The sequence below is a fragment of the Carassius carassius genome, chromosome 17 (assembly GCF_963082965.1).
Source record: "Carassius carassius chromosome 17, fCarCar2.1, whole genome shotgun sequence".
In the NCBI taxonomy this organism is placed as follows: domain Eukaryota; kingdom Metazoa; phylum Chordata; class Actinopteri; order Cypriniformes; family Cyprinidae; genus Carassius; species Carassius carassius.
Window position 1 is genome coordinate 29,197,636 of NC_081771.1, and position 23,098 is coordinate 29,220,733.

Genomic DNA, 23,098 nt, shown 5'->3' on the forward strand with positions numbered 1-23,098 from the left:
GTGAATGGCCTAAATCAAGCCCTAATTGCATAATTACCTTACCTTAAGCTAATGTCTGAAACGGTTTCAACAGAGGGAAAAATGTTAAAATATTCACATGTGGTACCTCAATGTGTCCATAGATGGCGCTAGAACCATATCTAAATGCAACTTTAGCAGCATCACCTCTTGGCAACTCACACACACAAACATGTACGACACACAAGAGAGGGAGACACACACACACACACACACACACACAGAGAGAGAGAGAGAGAGAGAGAGAGAGAGAGAGAGAGAGAGAGAGTTTACTCAGTCGCTGCAGTCACGCTCATTTCTCGGGAGCTCTGGCTGCGGATGCTGCCGTCTCTCCTCCTCCATCTCCACGAGGATGCTGGAGCCCAAAAAGAGGCAGACGGAGGCGAGCGCATCGAGCCGACTGAAACCACCCATATCTCGTCGGCTATCCTGTACCGTCACTTTCCCAAACTTACAAGAACTATGAATGGGGGTCGATGCTGAATAATCTGGGCGGACTTGTTCTGTATGCCGCCCCTTCTTTCTAATCGTCAGATGCATCAGCTGTTGCTCTGGGAAAACTCGAGGCGACTCCCACTCTGAGGGCATCGGATACGGGCATCACTCCACGATGCATCCTCTGTCTCCCTGACTCCTCCTAACACAGCGGATGCTGCCTGCATCATTAATATTTGATCAGCACCTGGTATCACAGCAGCAGCTCGCCACTCCTGATGGAGAAAGCACTATCTGTACAAACAGAGCCTGGATCCAAGGCGCATGAAAGTCCAACAGAAGACATCTCCAACCTCACGGATGAAGAGCTCCTCCAATGGAGCAAAGAGGAGCTGGTGCAGCGACTCCGAAGGTCCGAAGCCGATAAAATGAGCGTCATTCTGGATCACAGTAATCTGATTCGGGAGGTGAACCGCAGCCTCCAGCTGCATCTGAACGAGATCCGGGGGCTGAAGGTGAGTACTGGAGCACACCTGCGCTCTCTGAGGATGCGCCACTAGCACCTAGGTGCACATCATTCTTCTTTTAGGAACAACGCATTGAATATTTTCTTGCTGCATTATATGCTTTTCTTCTGATTAAAACGAAAAGCTTCTGGGAAAAAAAAGAAAATTACTTAACACTGATATAAGCAATGAGTACCTTAGTTTATTATATATATATATATATATATATATATATATATATATATATATATATATATATATATATATATATAATTGTTTATAACTATTTATAATTTATAATCAATCATTGATATTTTTTTATGTTTATGCATGAATGTGAGCGTTTCACAATTTTTAACCATGAATGTTGCATATAAATAAACATTCATATAAAAATTCACAATGTTGTCGAAGGCGTCTAAAAAGGAACAGATTATTTAAAAAAATACTTTATTATTATTATTTTTTATTTCAGCTTTATGGCATATTAAGACAATGAAATAAAAAAGTGAAGTCTGCAATCGAAACGTTGCTTGAGCTTAATTAAATTCCTCTGGAGCAGTAGTTTTCAGTGTGCAGACTTCACTTCTTTATTTGATTATATTATTCAGTTGTCTTGCACCTGCGTCCTATTTGGATGTTTGGGATGTGCACACCATTTTTGTAATATTAAGACAATGACCACATCTGTCAAGTTCCATAAAAATAGTCCATATGACACTTGCAAGTTTTTTTTTTGAAGCCATGCAATATAGCTTAGTTGACGTTCACTGCAAATATTTTGAAGCTCTTCAATCTTAGTTTCATGTTCATTCATCATGTATCATGCAGAGTTTGGTAACATTGATGCCAAATCCATTTAGTTCTCATGTGTGTCAGGTGAGCTGTTGCTTTAATGGACAAGCAGAGTTTTTGTCAAATGTGGCACATACAAGAAAATCATAGCTTTAGACTGTTCTATTTTAGATCAGTGTTAGAAATGCATGAGAGCTCTGATTGAACTACCCCTTTTAACTAGACTTTAGTCTCATAATGAATCATTAAATCAAATAAATGATATGATATGGTTTGTATGGCCTCAAGAATAGTTCTTAAATGGCAACATTTTAAAATATCTAAACACATTTTGTTTTTCCAATTGTGATGAAGGAGGTAAACCAGAAGCTGCAGGATGACAATCGGGAACTGCGAGACCTGTGCTGTTTTCTGGACGATGACCGGCAAAAGGGCAAGCGGGTGTCGCGTGAGTGGCAGCGTCTGGGTCACTTCAGTGCCAGCGTTATGCGTAAGGAGGTGGCACTTTATCTTCAGAAACTGACAGAACTGGAGCACAAGCAGGATGAGGTCATTCGGGAGAACCTGGAGCTTAGGGAACTTTGTCTGCTGATAGACGAGGAGAAAGGAGGCAGTGGAAAGGAAGGAGGCCAAAGTGGGACGGGGTCCATTGGGTGTCGTAACTCCATTGATAGCCAGAGTGGGCTTTTGGTACCCAGCTTGATGCGGGATGTGGGGGACGGAAGCAGTACTTCTAGTGCTGGAAGCGCTGACAGCTCTGAGCATCCACACCATAAGCAGCCACAGCCGCCGTCTAGTGGTGGAATTGGGAATAAAAGCCCGGAGATCCAGAAGGCTCGTCCTGGGAAAAGAGGGGAAGGAGAACGGGTGGAGATCTCCAGCCCTGACCCTCCCGCCCGGCACAGAAGCACCAGCCTGGAGTATCCCTTCGTATTGCCCCAGCCCTGCCGACCACGCTGTGGCTCCATATCTGTACCTGATCATCGGTTGATTAGAGGGCTTAGTCCAGAAAAGTATGGTCGATCCCTGGGCCACCGGAGTCCGGAGACTCATCCGAAGCACCATCTGGCTCCAGGACAACCCATGAATCCTGAGCTCTACATCCAGAGGCACAGGGGCAGCTTAGGAAGTGGGCCTGGGAGTCCAGAAGCTAGACACCTGCTGCTAGGAACATCAGAGCTCCACCATGACAAAAGCAAGCTGGGAGGAAGTAGTCCTGAGATGCTGAGGCACCAGTACAGCATGAGCCCTGAACATGGGATGTTTGGCAGCCCTGGTAGAGAGATGTCACCTCGGAGATTGGCAGGAGAAGAGCTGTCACCACACCATCGGAGCCTTTACAATGGCGTGAATGGTGGGTCTGACTTGCAAAATTGCACATATTTGAAAACACTGAAGGTGTGCTTTTATGCCGGAGAAATATATCTCCTTTCTCTATTTTTATACCATGTTCACCAGTTAAGTATTAGCTAATACGCAAAAAATATGATCTGATAAATGGTAAAATGAGAAACAGATCTTTAAGAGCTCTGATTAAAAAATGTGCACGTTTCAACTTTGTGATGATGAGTTTGTCACGTTCAAGTGCTTTGTTGTTGGAAAGAATAGGAATCATGGAGTATGGCAAATTTATTCTTGCCTATTTCTTGGGGAAATCTTATTAAAGCCATATATATAGAAGATGTTTAGCCAGTATCCAACAATGAATACAGTGTAGCATCCCATTTATTGGCAACCATATAAACATTACCCACACTGTCCGATTCTGTTCCTGGTACTATCCTGCAGAGTTTACATCTGAAACAGCCTGAAAAGGCTAATCAAGATTACTAGATACATCTGGTGTTTGGCCAGGTTGGAGTTAAACTCTGCAGGACATAAGACCTCTAGAAGCAGGACTGGACACCCTAATCTAGCAATACAGTGTCAAATAAATGTTATAAATGCTGTGTAAAATATACATAATATGCATCATACGGTTATTTACACATTTGGTTCTCTCCTCCGCCATGTTTAAAGTTTATGGTTTCCCAGTCATAAATATGGCTCCTGAGGCCATTAATGTCCGATTTCCAATTTCTGATAACTCCAATATCACGTGAAGGCAGCATAACCCTGATCTCTAATGATTGCTGATGTCGAGGTCTTTGCAGTTTTCTTCAGACTAACCTGCTACTCACAGGCAGGTTTCAATGGACTCTGCTGAAGTTACTCACGATCGGTTCATCCATCTTGAAACACAGTTAATTATTTCTCCAGAGACACCAGACCTATGCCTGGTATCAATGAGTATCAAATCTAAACAACTGGACACTGCGTTAGATGTTACCATACAGACAGTGTCCTATTTTGCCTCATTTAAGAAATGCACATCTCTGTGCAGTTACAAAGACATAATAGACCCATACTACTAAAAATGTACAATAGCGGTTTGATTCTAAGAGGTCCTCTATAGAGAATACTATGGAATACCATGTATTAAAAACCATTGAATTTGCATTAGCAAAAACATCACAAAGATCATGCTAATGCAGGACAAACACCTCAGCATGCACACACATAATAGGTGAAATGATAAATCATATGCTTGTGTGCATTCAGAATGTAATTGGGACTTCTACATCCACCATATTGGCTTTGTCATGTGTCGTTTCACTGCCATTCACAACTCTTCTCCTTCAGCATCATGGAATAGTAAAATGTAGCATTTATACAGCAGGGAAGTTGACATATTCAGACATAACTCTAAGTTTTGTCTTTTTGCTGCTTTATGTAAGTTCTTTACGAAATTGCTAGCTTGTGAGAGAAAAGATGTGCTGACTGTTCAAAATCCCATGATTTTAAATAAACACACACAAACACACACTAGAGAAATGGTGCAAATCAAAGGCGCTAGGCAGCTATGTGCATACCCCACAGCTGCAGATAACGATTTCTACAGGAGAACATGCTGAGTAGCCCATAGTTCACACCGTCCATAAAACACTCACCTCAAGGTGAAAGATGTGACTCACTTTGCATTCATTAGCTTCAAGAAATGCCCCCTTAAGATGAAATAAGGACCAAGAAAGAGCAGATTGATGTCCTGATTTAAATAACTCAAAATACAGAAGAACTTTAGCTGACTCTCGACAGTTAACATTAGCTTCCCTCATCTTTTCAGATAAGATTTATTCGTTACGTTTACGGTAGCACCTTCCTGGTGACGAAAAAACATTCTCTCACTGTCAAAATGAAATCGATAATAGTTGTTGAAAGATATTAGCTTTACAACTGGCAAAGAACCTAAAGAATGGCTTTTAGCTCAGCACTAACAATAAAAAGTAATTGCTAACAAGACTGTTGTTGTTGGATACTGTGGTTTCAGCATTGTCCTACGTGTCTGTAATGCTGCTGTAGACATTTGTCACTGTCACATTCTGTTTTGGTGTTGATCTCAAAGGAAAAACCACACGTCCACTGACCCTGTAACACTTCCACATCATCCATATCTTCCTCTGAGCGACCCTAATGCAGCTCTGAAATGCTTTGCAGTGTTGATGATCTAATAGAGTGTGTGGAAAGTATTGGTTTTAAAGGGGTAGTACACTACAAAAAAGAAAACCTATAAACATTTTCCTACCCAACTAAATAAGATATTTTGAAAAACATTGTTCTGGCATCTGTATTTGTTATTTGTTATCTGTATTGTCAGCATTTACTGTTGCGGTCATGGTGCCTAGACAGCCAATGCTATTTATTTATTTTGTAGTAAACTGAATTTTTAAGTTATATTACTGTTATATCACAGTTTAACCAGGATTATATCACAGTTCGTGACATAAGAGCTTTGTATGTCTATTTGCAGACCGGCATGATGGAAGTCATTACCGTATTGACATTGCATTATGTAGCTATTAATTCAAATGGAGTGTGTTGCAGTGTGTGCAGTCGCTACAAATCATAAACATAGTATTTGTTGTGGGAATTAAACTTGTGCGTAGCTCTGGATGATCCTGTAAGAGGTTTTCAGAGAATTATTATTTTTCTGCTTTCTTAGCGTGTGGCTATTATTCAAAAAGCCAGAGCACATGATTATAAACATCACAATGACTTCAGCCAACAAAGTTCAGATAAATAAGCATCTAAATAACAGCGTCACAAGACAATCCCTCTGCGTTTTTCGCTGAAATCCTGCATGAAAACAAGCCCCTCTTGACCTCATCTAAACTAATATATATGCCATCCTGCTGCTAACCTTTTTCTGGGTAAGACGCAGGGTGGCTTTATTTGGACTTAGCATGGGAATCACGTTGTACAGTAGCTAATGCTGTCAGCTCATGCCGGAAATTTGGTCGCTGGTTTTGGATTTCACATGAAAGCGGTTTCCATACAGGCAGTACAGTATTTGGCAGCATCTGTCAATATTCTGATGTCTTGAAAAGTCTGAACGTTAAAATGAGGGCATTGTTTTATAGGCAGAGAAAAATGGGTGCTCCATTCTTTGTTTCTCTCTCTATCTCTTGGCTCAGATTTGTATTTATATATTTTTTGCTGACCCCGCACAATGAACAGATGGAGGAACCAGAGTGTTTGTTTTTTAAACAGAGCAAGGTTAAAGGACCGGTTCACCCAAAAATGAAAGTTCTGCCATCATTTACTCACCAGCATGTCATGCCAGACCCGTCCTGTTTCTTCTGTGGAACATAAAAGACATTTTTAATAAAACAGTATTCAATCCTTTCCATCTAGCTGTAGTGAGCTTTGCAAACTAAGCACCATAAAAAATAAAAATCATAAAAGTAGTCCATGTGACCCAGAAGCCATACAATAGCATGGTGTGATTGTGAAATAAATTTGAATTTGAAGTCATTTGAAGCGGCTTCTCTCATAAACTCAGTGACAGGATCATGTTTTCTTGCATGTTGAATTACATCAGTGTGCTTGTCTAAGCTTTTCTGCTTAAAAACTCTTGAAACTCTTATACATGTGAGATTTCAAGAGGGTCTGGCTGCAGACTTGCACTTGCACTCTCAGACTTGCACTCTCAGACACTTGCACTTGCGCTAGTGACATCACTTGCAGTCTTTATTTTTTTATTTTGTTTAATTTTTTTATTACTTTTTGTTTAAATTTCCCAACATTTTACAACAGTAGCCAGGTGGCGACTCTCCGCTACCTGTGACGTCACTTGCAATCAACACAAATCGTGCGTGTTGCCAATGGAGACAAGACGCTGTGGTAGTGATTAAACGATTAAACCTAATTTAGTACTATAACGTACAGGGTCCTGCAAGAAAAAGACAAGACCAGAACAGCAGAATATGAATGCTTGCGCAAAGTCTCTCGCTAAGCATTTTCCTCCCGTAGAAAAACATAAACACTTAACATGGCTTAATGTATTGATGCTATTAAAATATCAAATTAAATTTACAGTTCATTATTTTAATGAATATGTATATAGTATTTTCCTCACATACCACAAAATGTGGCATAATGGACTAAGATGATAAAGGCCAAACTCAATATGCTTGTCTATATTATTAAAATACATAGGCTAACTAATATGTACAGGCAAGCAAGTGAGCCCTGAATAAACGCAACACGCAAAGTTTCGCGTTAAGCATTTTTCCATATAGAATAAACTGTCTACAGCTTGTTTATATCACTGTCTTTGTCCATTAAGCTACATTGTGTTTTATTTGTAATGATTTTCTATAGGAGGAATAAGTTTAATGTACAATTTAAGCACTGCATTCTGTACTCGTCTGCTTGCCTGTACGGAGTTGATCCTTTAAAAATCACTTAATGCATTTCATAATGCACGTTCATATTTGCTGGTCTGTATATACCTTGAGTCAACAACAAGACATATAAGCTAGACCTACTGAATTGTCTTTATCATCTTAGTCTGTTATTAGGCACGTTAAGCGTTTTGCTGTACGGGAGGACAAAGTTGCGCATTGTGTTCATAGCCGTCTGCTTGCCTTGTAGTACATTACATAATAACTATATTTTGAATTTGGTCTTTTAATTGAACTTAATGTATCTCAATACATTATTCTATAATAAGTGTTTGTTTTTTCTACAGGAGGAAAACGCAAAGACTTTGTGCATTGCGTTCATATTCTGCTGTTCTGTGGCCACGGATTTGCCGGTCTTGTCTTTTTCTTGCAGGACCCTGTACATTATAGTACTAATTTAGTTTTAATCATTTAATTACCACCACAGCGTCTTGTCTCCATTGGCAACACGCACGATTTGTGTTAATTGCAAGTGATGTCACAGGTAGCGGAGAGTGCAAGTGACATTGTTATTGAATTTCTTGTCTTCAACACCTGGCTACTGTTGTAAAATGTTGAGAGATTAAAAAAAAAAAGTTATCAATAAATAGAACAAAATAAAAAAAATAAAGACTGCAAGTGATGTCACTAGTGGAAGTGCAAGTGTCTGAGAGTGCAAGTCTGAGAGTGCAAGTGCAAGTCTGCAGCCAGACCCTTCTCTGAGATTTCTTTCTCAGCTACTTTCACTTCAGTTCAAACTCTGGCGAATCTGAGACCTTCCTAATAATTCAGATAAGAGCGAGGCTTTTAAAGAGGAGACAAAGCGGCCATTACACAACTCCTGATAATACAGAAGTCAGACCTCTTCAGTCTCAAACTCTCAGTCTCCAGGGAAGCCTGTGGTTTAGGCAGACCTGTATCTGAAATGGGAGTGAGTTAGTTTGAGCCTGAATGTTGCGTGTGCTCCTATGTGACCTTGGGAGATACCCCCCTCTGACTCCGGCTCTAAATTTAGCCCGTCAGGCTTTCTTAATGTTTACCTCCACACATACAGTAGGCAAAGACCTTTCCTCCACTTCCACTAACAGTCTTACAGGTGTCCTGCTGAATAATCAGGTAAACACTCAAGCCCTAGCTAATTTAATTTAATTTAATTTAATTTAATTTAATTTAATTTAATTTAATTTAATTTAATTTAATTTAATTTAATTTAATTTAATTTAATTTAATTTAATTTAATTTAATTTAATTTAATTTAATTTAGCAAAGTTTACACCCTTTATAATAAAAGTTAACTTTTTTCAAAATCTATTCTAAGTTTATTTTATTTTAGTAATAAAATTTTAATTTTGTAATTTTACTGTAGAATGGTTCCATTTTGTTTTACATATTTATTTTAGTTAAAATTACAAATGTATTGTATAGTGAAGGTTGCATTTGTATTATTTTATTTTATTATTTGTTTTTATAAAATAAATTAAATTTTACTTTAGTACAGTTTACACTTTTAACAAATAATTGTATAGTGAAGTTTACATTTTTGTTTTATTTAATTTAAATAATTTTAGTAAAGGTTACATTATATTTTATTTTATTTTAGTACAGTTTACACTCTTTAACAAGTTATTATTAAAGGTTGCATTTATTCTATTTTATTTTCAGTTGAACTGACACCAGTGACTTTGGTTATAAAAATATAAAAATAATTAGGCAATAACAAATCAACTATGTACAATAGAAATATCATTTACAAATATAAGCTGCAAAAATATGTAAATATTATTTTAAATAAAGGTGGAAAAAGACTTAAAAAGGAACTGACTCGCATGTGAAATTTATTGAATGATATATATGGGCTTCTTGTCTTCTTTAGCATTGTTTAACAGATGCTCAAAAATGTTATAGAGAGTAATAGGCTTACATTTAGGCAGTGGCCAGGTTTAAGGTTAAGGTTTTAACAAAAACAGGATCTGGCAAGTTAGAAAACGTCCTATAATTCTTGCCCTGTGCACCATATTTGAGTATTTTTTTTCCCTGGGAAATAATATTACAGTGAGCTCTTAGTCATGGGCCTCTAATGGATTGTCACGGCGGGCTCAGCTCAGATTGTTGAGTCATGGCTTTGTGTGAGGATTGTGCGTTTCACAAAAAAACAAAACAAAAAAAACCCCTGCTTTGCATCTCCACATGTTTTTGCACCATGCATAGCTGCAAAAACAACTAGTTCTGACAGGTTTCCTATTTCCATGTATTTCAGCAGTAGCACACAGTAAAATCCTGTTGTTTTTGTGTTTAATATGAAAATAATAAGTTATGTGTGTGGTTAAGAAAACTAAATCTGCACTAAAGTTGAGGCAGCAGCAGGCTGAACTGAACGTGACTCTGTCTGAAGGGATACACAGTCTTGAGATGCATGAATGTGCTGTGAGCTTCATTAGGCAATGACCTTCAGTTTGCGTGCTCTGAGAGGTCCATTGTGGCTATTCTTTGGATGATACAGTATATGACATTATTTTAGTGTGTTTAAAAGTGCTGTAAGCAATTTCAGCTCTTTATACTTGAATCACACAATCAGCAAAATTGAACAGACAAAATAATTAGCATTTAGAGAGAATTTCCATGGTCGCTGAAACATCTTTTCTTTTTATTTATTTTTTGCCGAGTCTAATGGCTTAAAATCTCAGAAATTAGATTTTGGTTAATCTTTAATTTCACAGATTATTTTTCTGCACAGTTGTTATGCTACAACAAGAAATTAAAGCATATGGCAAACACTGTCATTTTTCATGCATTTTTGCTGCATATATTGCTAAAGTCCCAAGAATGGTGCAAAATCTGATCTGGTTACAAATGACATATTACCTCTGCAGAGGCTGATGTTTGGAGCGGGGCTAAACTGTGTTTTTATAGTACATGCAGAATCTACAATTAGGATCATTAGAAGTGCAGATGTGTGAAAATGATTAACTAAGACAACATCTGTGCTTTTATAGGCAAGTATTTATGAAACTACTTGGAATTATGCCTTTGAATAATAAAATTACGGTACAAATAGATTGCAAGCAAATGTCCACATTGGTGAGCAAAAAAAAAAAAATTATATATATTTTTCCAAAAATGTGTGCAAATTGACCTTATGATGTCTGTATCGATTTATAACTGTTTTATTTTAATTATTAATTCTAAATAACTGAGAATAGAGCAAGTAGCTGTTCTTCTTAGTGAATTTTGTGACCCCCGCTCCCACTTTCAGAGCTTAAGCGTTTCCATGATCTGTAAAAATATAGGACATTCTCCCATAATCCCTGTTTTCCGATGATGGAAATGTGTAAGTCTGTCTGCATTTGCTGTAGCAGTGTGTTTGTGTATTTGTTATAGAGATGGGAGAATGTGAAAGAGATATTCATCTTGACCGAAGTTTTGAACTTGTACAAATATGAAATCACACATCTTGACCTCAGCGCCCCTTCTCTCAGGATAGACTCTATCTGACAGATCTGAGTCACAATACATTGCTTAATATCAGCCCATGAGCTCTCAGGGCAAATTGAACATTATAAGCTACCAGCCAAGAAGCGCAGTGACATTATAAAAGCCCACCCAATGTAATTTCAATATTCAAGCTCAAGAGCTAAATGCATGCTTAGGGCATTATTATAACGTAAAGCCTTGTATAATGATTGTTAATGTTAATGGTAGGATACAACAAGAGATTTTGATATTCTGCAATGTTCAGCATAAATGATTTATTAATTCAATAACCCCAAAAGACTTCATACGTAACATTTTTTTAAAGGCCTTTTAGTATAATTGTAAAAATGTTCACCTTCAGGTCGTAGAACACGTTTTGCTATTACACTGTCAGTAATATTCAACACGAACACTTTGAATATTTACATAAGTTTTTAGAAAAATCATGAATCATATATCAGACATTTGATTAAAGTTTATTTGTTCATCTCTCAGTCTTCATTGTACTATATGTTTTGACATTCACAATAAAAAAACTACAGAGCTTTGATAATAAAATTAAGCATTAATCATTGTGATAATACATTATTGGCAGATATAGAGTGACAACTGATATGTTTTTGCATGACATTGATTTACATTACAAGTTTTTTGTCATAGAAATCTCAGCAAATGAACCAAATTGTATTGTTTTGCTCTCTTCTTTTCAAACTTTAAAAATTGAATGGAAAAAAATGTTAATTTGTAATTTGTAAAAATGTGTAGCCCTTTTTGCTTTGAAGTTAAAATAAAATGGAAGTAGCAACAGATATTTTCTCCCATCTATATGTCATGATTTGTTGTATACTGTGCAATGGGTTCATAAGTGTACTAAATGATCGGTGGGGTCCTGCATGTGTCACATATGTCAAAAGTCTCTGTAACATTTTGGCCCAATAACATTTTGATTAATATTTATGAGGCCAAAACAAATAAATTTTTTTTACCATATACGTGGGTAAATCATAATCAAAATATGTTTTCTAACATGCATTTAAAAAACAGATCTTTTTATACCAAGCCAGCAAAGCCTGATGATCATGTTATCCAGTATGATTTGATTACACTGTGCTTCAATGGACACAAATCTCAAATCTCTTGATTGCATGATACTGGGAACCCTTGGTTTTGATTTGTTTCATCAACAAATATTGATTGGATCCTTATTCTTGATCATCCTTTGAGCATTTGTGGAGCAGAGTCCAAAACCTCTTTGTCGTTCTTATTATCTTCTGTTTGATCAAAGCAAAGGGCCTATCTCTCTCCAGGAAATCAGTTTTGCTTTGCGTTCCCGGTTGTTCCTGGGCTTTATCCCCTTTCACGTTGTGAATGTTAGCGGATAAACTGGCCAGGATGTCTGCTAAAGCCTCCTAAAGTGTTTCTTAGAAGTCCACAGACTGGCATGAATCTTTTATGGCTGACTGTGTATGCACGCCTGAAGCAAATATGATAACGAGATGAAAAAACAGAAGTGGTGAATGAAACAGAGCAGTACTGATGCCGGCTTAATGGAGGAGAGTTCAGGAAGAATGGATGTGTCATCACTATCTGAATGAATATCGAATGACTTTGAACAGTTCAGAGTACAGGAAAACTGGCTAAGCCTTGATTAGCCTGCCAATGAAAGGTGCATGTCAGTAGCTACTCTTAAGAACAGTCTGAATGAGAATTTAGAAGTGACTCTGTGAATTGTATTTAACCATATGCTCTTACTCTGGTAAATACACCATCCACAAAGTGAGGTTTTTCAGCCCAAATGACTGGTACTATGTCTGCTTGTGTGTGTGTTTGACGGGGAAGCATATGGGAAAAGCAGACAGGTTCACAGTTGGTTTAGTCTGGGCAGACATGCAGGAGAAAATGTTGTCGCCAGTCTCTGTAAAGAAGGTAAACAAGAGGGTGTGCCTGTGGTCTCCAGTGTGCATTTAAACCTTAAAAAGAGAAAATAACTACTCAGGCGCTGTGAGGGCAACAAATTATGTCAAGAGCGTCTTATTTCCTACAGACCACCCTCGGTGTCAGCCTTAATGTGCACAAACCACAATGAAATTTACCAACACCTCTGTGGAAAAGCCAGATCTAAATGCTTTTCATTCTGTGCCCGTTTTTGAGGACTGTATTAAAGTGACGTGACATTCGGCCAAGTATGGTGACCCATACTCAGAATTCGTGCTCTGCTTTTAACCCATCCAAAGTGCACACACACACACACACTGTGAACACACACCTGGAGCAGTGGGCAGCCATTTATGCTGCGGCGCCCAGGGAGCAGTTGGGGGTTCGGTGCCTTGCTCAAGGACACCTAAGTCGTGGTATTGCAGGTGGAGACAATAAGCTGCTATAATTCATCTCAAGGAAAACAGCAATTCCCCATTTTTCAGAGTCCTTGGTTCCTTGATTTTTTTTTTTGCCATCTACTGTATGGTTCCATTAAGAAACTTAAACATCTATGGAAACTTTCCAGTATATATAATGACATTACAACCTTGATGCACTGCAAAAACTGAATATGAAAAAACTGTATAAAAGTTTTTTTACGACAGACTCAATATTTTTTTTTTTCTTTGTAACAGCATGGCTTCTACAGAATTCATCCAAATTCATCTTCGCTTAACAATCTTTGAAAGGTCTTTTGTGGATTTACATGCTAGCATTAAAAACATAATCCTCTATAGAGAAAATCAATGGGCTTTGTTCTTCCATATCCAACTGCTGTGGACAAAAACTTAATAAAAGTCATTTTTTTTATCTTCACAGCTTTGATATCAGCAGGATGTTGCAGCAACAACTGCAGGAACGTGAAGCTCTGGGACAGGTGAGTTCAGCTCAAATGACTTCGGCTCTGTTCCAAAACCAAGTGAGCTGCCTACATAGACAGCATTTTAAGGCATCACTGGTGTGCTCCTGAAGTGAAAGCTATTTCAAAACAGTAGGCAGCTAAATTATGCTGCCTTACAAGAAAGAGCAACAGCTAAGGCAGCATTCTATCCTTTGCTGATGGAGTGCAACAAACTACAGTAAGTGCAGATTTTTTATAAATATGACAAAATGACAAATGTAAACATAATTAATTTAAAGTATCAATGAAAAAAAAAGTGCTAAGTTATAAGAAAATTTAATTATTCTACCAAATATTTACAGACCAACAAACTCACTGAAATAGTTCTACAGTTCTACAGAAAACAATACGTTGCAGAGAAAGAGAATCTTTCAAAAATCTAAGCACAAATCCAGAGACTAGTTTTCCCACCAAAATGCTCATTATATTAAGTAGGTACACATAATTTTATTTCCTGGCAGACTGACCTGCTCACCCCGACTCCCGGAAATTGTGAAGCAGTCAGAGTTCTGTCTGATCTGATTTTCCCAAGCGCTTTCCAGTTTTGTCTGCAATATGCATGAACAGACTGTGCTGTCTGAGGCTGATCCTAATGGGGTTGCTGTCTATAGAGCATTTCATTTTTCATTTCAGACAGAGGGCTGTCAAAAAGAGACGATACACAGTGAGACAGCTTACTATAGTTAAAAACAGAGCCCACATGTCCCCATGCTCCATGCATATATGCATCCATATGTGTATGAATACAACGGTAGAGGTGACTCTGTCTATCCGTGATCTCCTAAGGATGCCCAGCAGGGGCAGAAAATGTTTTTGTTAATATTTAATAGCTGAAAGGCAGACGTTTGTCCTTAGCGATTACTCACCAATCCCATCAAGATTTCACAGGAATTATGATTTTCCCCTTGATTTTCAATTTGTTGTAATTAAAGACACCAACTTCCATGCCATGCAGGGATGATTTCTGTAATCCTCTTGTAAAACCTGTCAATAAATGAACAGTTTTGTCATTTTGTAAGTGAAAATGTTGTCATCACTTACTCACCTTCATGTTCAGACCCCTCCCTGTATTATTGCCTTTCCTCTGTAAAACAAACAAATATTATGTATACTGTCAAGCTCCCAAAAAAACCCTTTGCTGGAGTTCTCAATTCTTATTTATGCTTGCATTCAGTCGCCAAAAGTTTGAAAAATGCTGCAAATGTTTAAAATACAATAGAGGCACTTCAGAAGAATTGAAATATAGAGCACAAGTCCTATGGACTTCATTTATGGTGGCTTTTTGCCTATTTTGGAGCTTGACAGTATAAATCACCATCCATTTTACTTGAATGAATAACTAAAGCCCTCCTGAAGATCTCTTTTTTTTGTTCTTGTTGTTGTTTTGTTTCACAGAAAAAAGAAACTTATACAGGGTGAGAACAAAACAGAGGTTAGTAAATGATGACACATGTATGTATGTGAAGACCACATTAAATCGCTTCTACAGATTTCTGTCCAGTGTTGACATGAGATGAATTTGGAATAGCAATCTACTCTTTTGTAAGAGTAGTATGCTAGTATTGTCATGACATGGCTCTAAAGCCATGACAAAAGTAGAAGGACGCAGTTTTAAATTTATTATTATATATTTATTATTATATATTATTATTTATTATGAAATTTATTAACTAAACAAAAACACCGATACACCCACTAACATAACAACCATGAAGTGTGAAAATCAGTAAGGTCAGTAGAATGAGGTGCATGTTTGGATGAATGGAACGTATACTGTTGCGTGTTGCATGAACAAAGCCATTAGTGCACGGGAGAGAAGGTCTCTCCCTTAACAAAGAGAGTGGTAGGTTTATGAAGGTGTGAAACACCCGGGCCCAGGTGTCCCCAATCTCACTGACAACCGATAGCCACGCCCCCTGCAACACAGAACAAACCAGACACAAGGAAACAGGCCAGATCAACAAGCCATCACAGTATACAATTCTAAATTAAGCTACTTTTCTTACTGAAGATGTAAAAACGAATCACCTGCTGGTATTAGGTGCATTTGATTGTACAAAAATCGATGTATGTGCATTATTAATTGTACTGAAGGTGCACTTGTAGTGTATTTCAAATTTTAAAAGTCCGTTTTAAAAAACTGTACTTGTAGATAATATAATACTTGAAAAACTACATTTTTTCAGTTGTTCCTTAACACTTTTAAAAAGTGCACTTTGTACACTTATTTTGGTGTTGACTAACATACCAAAGCACACGTAAAGCACTTGATTATAATTATAATTTGATTGTTGTTACTATATTTTAAGTGAAACTCAACTTTATCATTTCAATATGTGACGTACAAGTTTCAACAAAAATTACACAATAAGAAAAGACATGGACAAGCTCTAAATTCAAAACTGTTCAACAGAAGTAACACACTTTGGTGGATGTTAGTTAGTTTTTCTAACAAAATATCCATAATATTAACCAGGTATAGGTAAAGTATATTTTTTACCATAAATGATTCGCCTCTGGACTTACACATATTGCATAGAAAATAGAAATAACTATAAAAAATTACTTTAAAAGAAGTGTACACTTACAGTAAGACCTTAATGTACTTAAGTTTTACTTAAGTGGGTGAAAAGCACTCTTAAGTTCAAGTTATCAAACATAAATGTAAATTTTAATTCAGTTTAATTTTATTGTAAATGTAATTAAGAGTCTGAAAATGGTATGCACTTAAGTATATTCTTTTAAGGCCAATTTACAAGTTTTTCCAACATACTGCTCATGATATTAACAAGGTATATAGGTAAAGTATATTTTAGTTACTAAAAATGCTTTCACTGTGGACTTATACATATTGGAAAGACAAAATAAATAATTTTGAAAAAGTAGTGTACTTACTGTAAGACCCTAATGTACTTGGGTGAAAAAGCAATCTTAAGTTCAACTAATCACAATAAATGTAAATTATGATACAATTTCATTTAATTGTAAATGTAATTAAGTATCCGAAATTGCTATGCGCTTAAGTATATTCTTTTAAGGCCAATTTGTTAGGTTTTGCAACATAGTGCTCATAATATTAACCAAGCATAGGTAAAATATATTTTAGTTACTATAAATGGATTCGTCTGTTGGTGCAGTGTGAACTGACTTTAAAAGCATATTAGTTTTGTAATAAATGCTATTTTTAAAGGTATGCTCAAGTGTACTTCTTTTTGTACCATGGGGACATCAATATTTTAACGAAAGGTTGTAAATGCATATATGGGCTTAAAGTTTATTTTGCCAAATTTTAAGAGTACACTAGCATGCAGATGTTTTAAAACTCAAAAAATTCTACTTTGGTGTTTTATTGCTGTAAACTTCCACAGCTAAAGTGAAATTTGTGTCTCCACAGTTTTGATGGCTCCTCTTGACCACGCTGTTGCTTGGAGGTTTGGATTGATGCAGGGGGCCCTGGAGCTCCGCTCTCACCAGGCAGATATTCCATCCCTGAGCAGTCAGACCCCCTTTGAGTTTTCATAACCTCAGTCGCGTTGTGGACCCTCTGGTGCGGTCATTTCAGCGTGGACTGGAGCGAGACGCAGGATGTTTTCCCCACCCGCTCGGGTGAAAGACGACGCTGGCACAAACCACAGAAATAGACACACCCACACACGACTATGAGAATCTAAATATCTCCTGTGGTTAACAGATGTTTAACAGTACTTCATTTGGGTAATCAAACACTCGAGCCGTCCCTCTCTCTATATCGTGTCTCTCTGTATCATTCCGAGTAGCAATAGGACACATGAAACACAACGCTGTGGCTTCTCTGAAGGTGCTTCCCTGTCCTTGATGTTTATTTATGCAGTTTCTTTTCAACCAAAGCTATTTGAAATATCTCTATTGCTCATTTTTCATCCAGGCATCTATCAAGGAGTATCAGTATAATGTTTGCTAGTTTTCCATCTCTTGGATTGTTTTTTACATGACTGACACCAGTACAAGATGTTTGTGTTACGAAAGCAGAATGGACTCTGTACATGTTGTCAGTGACTGAATAACCTCATCAGTGTTTTCACTGATACTGTGTATGTATGTGTGTGTGTTTATTGGATTTATTATTCCTTCCCTCCAAGCTCCTGTATATAAGCTAATGAGGTGTTTCTTCATGTTGTTTTATATGTAAAAAATACAGCATAGTACATATAGTAAATTAATGGATTAGTTTTATATGCATATAATGACTATTATTTTTGACTTACAGTCATTATTATAACAATAATAATATGAATATATATATGTGCAAAATATTAAAGGTTTCCATTATGTAGGCTTGCGTGGCATTTATTATTTGTTTCACTAACACTAAAGTGCAAAGCTTTAGCCAGCAATCTGCAGGCGCAGCTAGATTCGCAAGTTGCTAATTCAGTCTGTTTTCATGTAAATTAGACATGTCAGGATGATAGAAAATTAGTGAAACCATCGGATTTGTTTTTAAATTGTTTTTATTTTGTCACAATATCATACACCCATGAAATTAGAAGCTTTTCGCTTTGGTTTTGAGATTGGGCTTCAGGGCCGACCTCAATCCGCTTCATCGTTTCTCAAGCAGGGCGGCTCCAGTCGGATTTTACTTTTCTGAGCATTTGCCTGTGATGAAATCAATTGATCCTCTTACTGATGCCAGAAACACTGTTTAGATAAGAACTGTGATGTGCTTTAAGATCCCTGTTAAAAAGGCCTTTTATCACAGAGCTGCATAGACCTTTATGTTCTTTGCAGATGCTTTCTCTTAGTTTCTTAAGAGTTTATTTTTCAGTTTGCAATTGACGGTGGCTTGCACCCAGGTTGCAAATAAAATCAAATCCCTTGTGGGTCTGAGTCTGAAATGTAAAACTAGTGTACTATTCACTGAATACTACACATATGCTGCCTCCTATTCTTAAGAAAAAAAGTGTGCATTATGCCACAACAAATGTTTCATATCCATGCTATAGTCAAAATTCTCATCACACTGTATTTTTAAATTTAGCTGTTTAAAAACATCTTAAAAGCTGTTAGCCCAATCAAATCATGAATCAAACATTTTACTAACCGAGACTCTAACCGAGTAATTATTTTATTATTATGCACAGTGCATAGTATATACTGCAGAAACAATAGTAAATGAATAGAGTTTTCACTCATTTAATAATACAGATTATACAGAACCATACTGAAGTCTTATTTGTTAGAAGATTTTTCTGCTGCTGTGAAAAGGATGTGAGCAACAGATTCACTTATCTATGAATCAATATCAGTTTCAGTTTCAAACAAACTGATCCACTGTAGACTATGCCTGATGTGGAGAGTAAAGGAGATACAGGCAGTGCAGTGTGATTAAGACGCATCCTTGCAAGTGCAGGCGAGCTGACAGAGGGCTGCTCTCTCAGGTTCCCTGAGCTGCGCCCAGATCTGCTCTGCTGCATTGCAGTACAGTAAAGGAAAGATGTGAATGGTAGAGAAGTGAGGAGAATGGTAGGTAAGCAGAGATGGCAGAGATGAGCACAGGAATGGTGGAGAAAAGATGAATTTGATCGAGGAAGTTTGAACGATTAGAACTGTAGTGGGATAAGGAACAGAAGAGAAGTTAGAGGGAGGGCGGTTTGACAGAGGAGTGTAAATTTGCAGAAAGGAGGTGCAGTAAAGAAGTTAAATGCACAGAGGAGATGATATGATTATAGGGAAGAAAAATTATGATCAGATGGCAGGAGGTGTAATAGAGAAATTATTTTTAAAGGGGAAGGGGTGCATTAAAAGAAATTTAATTAGAAGGAAAGAGGTGAGGAGAGGAGCTATGGCAGCAGAGAAATATGTGCAGTATAAGACTTGCATTTGAAGGAAAAGGCAGTAGAGTGGGTATTATAAAAGGGAAGGAGGCATAAAAGGTGGAAAAAATTAGTTATAATTTGAGGGAAAGGAGCAGCTGCTGAGTTATGATAAAAGACAAAGGCACAATACAGGTGTTAAGATTGGAGAGAAGGAGGTGCTATAGCGGAGTTCATAGATATAAAAAGGAGATGTAATTAAGGAGTAATGTTATAGAGAATGAGGAGCAAAATAAGTTTTGTTTAGAAGGAAGGAGGTGCAATAGAGGAGTAATGATTAAGATATTTGCAGTTGTGGAGTTGTGATAAAAGAAAAGGCAGAATGCAAGAGATATGATTAGAGGGTAGGAGTAATAGTTTTAAGGAAGTAGGTGCAGTAGCTTAAATATGATTAGATAGAAAGAGGTGCACCAGAGGAGTTAATCATTATAAAGAAGGAAGTGTAAATGTGGAGTAACGCTATAGAGGAGGAGGAGCATAAGCGGAGCTATGATTAGAGGGAAGGAAGTATAGTAGAGAAGTTATTGTTTTAAAGAAGGAGGTGCAGCAGTTGGTTTCTGATTAGAGAGGAGGCACAGCAGACAAGAAGAGTTAATGATAAAAAGGAGGTGTAATTTAGGAGTAATGGCTATAAAGGAGAAGGAACATAATGAGTTGTAGAGGAAGGAGGTGCAGCAGAACAGTAATGATTAAAGGTAGTACACTTGAGGAGTTGTAAAAAAAGAGAGGAAGCACAATACACAAGTTATGCTTAGAGGGAAGGTGGTGCAGTGAGGAGTAATCATTCAAAAGAAGGAGGTGAAGCAGCTGAGGTATGATTACGGAGAAGGAGGTGCAGTGGAGGAGAGGTGGTAAAAGAGGAGGTGTAGTTGAAAAATAATAGCTATAAAGAAGGAAGTGTGTTAGAGGAGTTATGTTAGAGGCTAGGGGATTACAATTAGGATAAGAGGGAGTTATGAAGAAAGTTATGATTAGAGTGTGTAAGGTGCAGAGGTGAGAGGGTTTTGAGTATAGAAAAGATGGTGAAGTACAAAAGAGAGAGATAATGAGAGGGTAGAAGGTGCAAAAGAAGAATTATGATTAAAGGGAAGAGGGCAGTAGAAGAAATAGGATTAGAAGGAAGGAGGTAAGGAGGTGCATAAGATAACTTATCATTAAAGGGAAGGAGGTGCAGTGAAGGAGAAATTGTTCTAAAAAGGAAGGTGAAGCAGCTGAGTTATGATAAGATAGAAGGAGGTACAGCTGAGAAAATGAGATAATAAAAAGGAGGTGTAGTTGAGCAGTCAATGGCTGTAGAGAAGGAGGTGCATAAGAAAAGTTATGACTAGAGGGAAGGAGGGGCAGAGTACAACAGTTTTGATTATTTGGAAGGGGTGTAATAAATTTGTTGAAAAGCCTATAAGAGGAGTTATGATTGCAAAGAAGGAGGCTTATAATTATAATTTAGAAGTTGCATAACAGTTGAGTGGATGGATAAAGAAAAAGAGAATAATGGAAATGGAGAATAAAAAGTGTGAAGGAACCTGTCATTGCTCCAAGGAAGGGCACTAGTGTAGTCTGGACATTCCAACAAGGTCGGAGCAGGTCAATTGCTCAATCTGCATATGGAGCCCAGCACAGAATCTATAAATACTGAGATACAGCACATGATCTGTTTTTGATGAAGGTGGCCTGACTGCTCAAGGTTTTATAATGTGAAGGAGACGTCAGACTGTGAGGAGCATTACAGAGAACAGTGTTACGGCGTTTTCTACAGCATGCAATATTTTTTCATTTAAATTTAAAAGGTCAACATTTGACATTTCGCAAAACATATCAACTAACAGTTTTATCAATTAACTAATTGTGTTGCCTTCATTTTTTTTTTAAATTCAGAAGTCATATTTGAAAGTTGGGACAAAACCAATATGTATTTTTATATTTAAGCTTTGTTATCTTTTTAATAAAAACTGACAAAGTTGATAAGATATGCCACAATAAATTACCCATTATTATTATTATTTTTTTTGTATTTTAGAAGTTTAAAAGGTCAAATTTTCTATAGCTGAGAGCTAATTTACATAAAATGTACACGTGATTGTTTATAAAATTCTTTCTGAATGTCAGAATCAATTGTCTGTGTCTATTTAAAATGCCACCAAAATGTTCTAACTTTAAGTTTGTTTAGAATTACTGTATATCTCTACACATTTACCACTTAATCAAGGATTTGTTTTATTCAATAATTTGTCACCATGACCAATTGGAATGGCTTAGATCATGCAATACATTGTTCTAACAGGACACTAACAACCCCACCCTTATACTACTTAAAGGATCAAATATGGAGCTCGACTGGTCTCAATAACAATTCATGCAAAAGAGATGTACACATGCATAGCCAAATTCACATGCATGAAACTTTCACATGCACATGATATTCACAAAAGATGAGCAAAATAAAATTATTAATAAAATAGGTAACAATTTAGTATAGGGACCAATTGTCACTATACTCCTAGAAAGGCGCATCCTTGTGCCACAGAACACAAAGTCCAACAGAGGAGGGAGGGTGGGGGCTCTGGAGCTGGGCTTGGAGCAGGAGAGAGGCAGAGACAACAAAGTCCATTTTTTTTTTTATCCAAAAAGTAAGTCAAAGGGGAAGCCAGGAGCAGGAGGAGCCAGGCATTGAGCCAGAAACCATCCAGGATAAGGAAAGGAGGGAGGAGCCATGGTGGAAAGATGGCTGACAACACCCTGGGGATGAGTGATGGAAATGGAGGTGGAGGTCAAGGTGGAGCCGAAGGCTCAGGCGACTAAGGCAGAGGTGGGGATTCAGAAGACTGCAGCGGAGCCGGAGCGACTGAGGACTAAGGTGGAACCGGAGGGAAGAAGGAGCTTGACAGAGCCAGAGCGATGGAGTGATGAAGCAAGGCCGGAGGAGTGGAGTTCTGAGGCAGCATAGGGACGAGGGAGCCTAGTGGAGCAAGTGGGATGATGGGCCATGGTGGAGAAGAGGAAGCTAAGAACCAAGGCAGAGCCGATGGGTCGAAAGACTGAGATGGAGTTCAGGACCGTTGGAGGTGGTGACAGAGGATGCTCACACCTAGACGGAGCTGGAGAATGCAGATCCCGAGGCAGATTAGAGTGCCCGGATGGCGCTGACTGAGAATGAGCTGAGGGACTGACAGACACCAGCGGAGCTAGGGCTGAGGAACTGGGTGGGATAGAGGCTCTAGAGGCTCAGGCTCCGGGGCGATGATCGGCTCATAAGCAGTTTTATTCGCTGGCTCATGTGTCGCAGCAGGCTCAGGCTCTCCGTCTACAGTGGGCTCAGGCATTTGTTCCATGCAGCAGGATGACAGCTGGCTGATCTCTGGTTCGGGAGTGGGCTGGAGATGTCCT

At 37.8% G+C, this 23,098-nt stretch overlaps 1 protein-coding gene across 2 annotated transcripts; it reads left to right on the forward strand.

The window, feature by feature from the left end:
* Positions 1 to 261: 261 nt before the first annotated feature.
* Positions 262 to 18,182, forward strand: LOC132161553 (coiled-coil domain-containing protein 85A-like). 2 transcript variants are annotated; one of them, XM_059571685.1, is made up of 5 exons: positions 262 to 968; positions 2,109 to 3,108; positions 13,784 to 13,841; positions 15,261 to 15,297; positions 17,260 to 18,182. In XM_059571685.1, the coding sequence occupies exons 1-5, from the start codon at positions 732 to 734 to the stop codon at positions 17,263 to 17,265; spliced, it is 1,338 nt and encodes a 445-aa protein (XP_059427668.1). In that variant the 5' UTR covers positions 262 to 731; the 3' UTR covers positions 17,266 to 18,182. The 2 variants fall into 2 exon arrangements, with proteins under 2 accessions (XP_059427668.1, XP_059427669.1); XM_059571686.1 differs by lacking the exon at positions 15,261 to 15,297 and having other exon boundaries at positions 264 to 968.
* The last annotated feature ends 4,916 nt before the right edge of the window (positions 18,183 to 23,098 follow it).

Bases quoted from the DNA above. Each gene is read 5' to 3' on its own strand.
- LOC132161553 (XM_059571685.1), top strand. From the start codon at position 732: ATGGAGAAAGCACTATCTGTACAAACAGAGCCTGGATCCAAGGCGCAT. The intron at 3,109-13,783 runs GTGGGTCTGACT...TTATCTTCACAG, and splicing joins CCTTTACAATGGCGTGAATG to CTTTGATATCAGCAGGATGT. The intron at 13,842-15,260 runs GTGAGTTCAGCT...TTTGTTTCACAG, and splicing joins AACGTGAAGCTCTGGGACAG to AAAAAAGAAACTTATACAGG.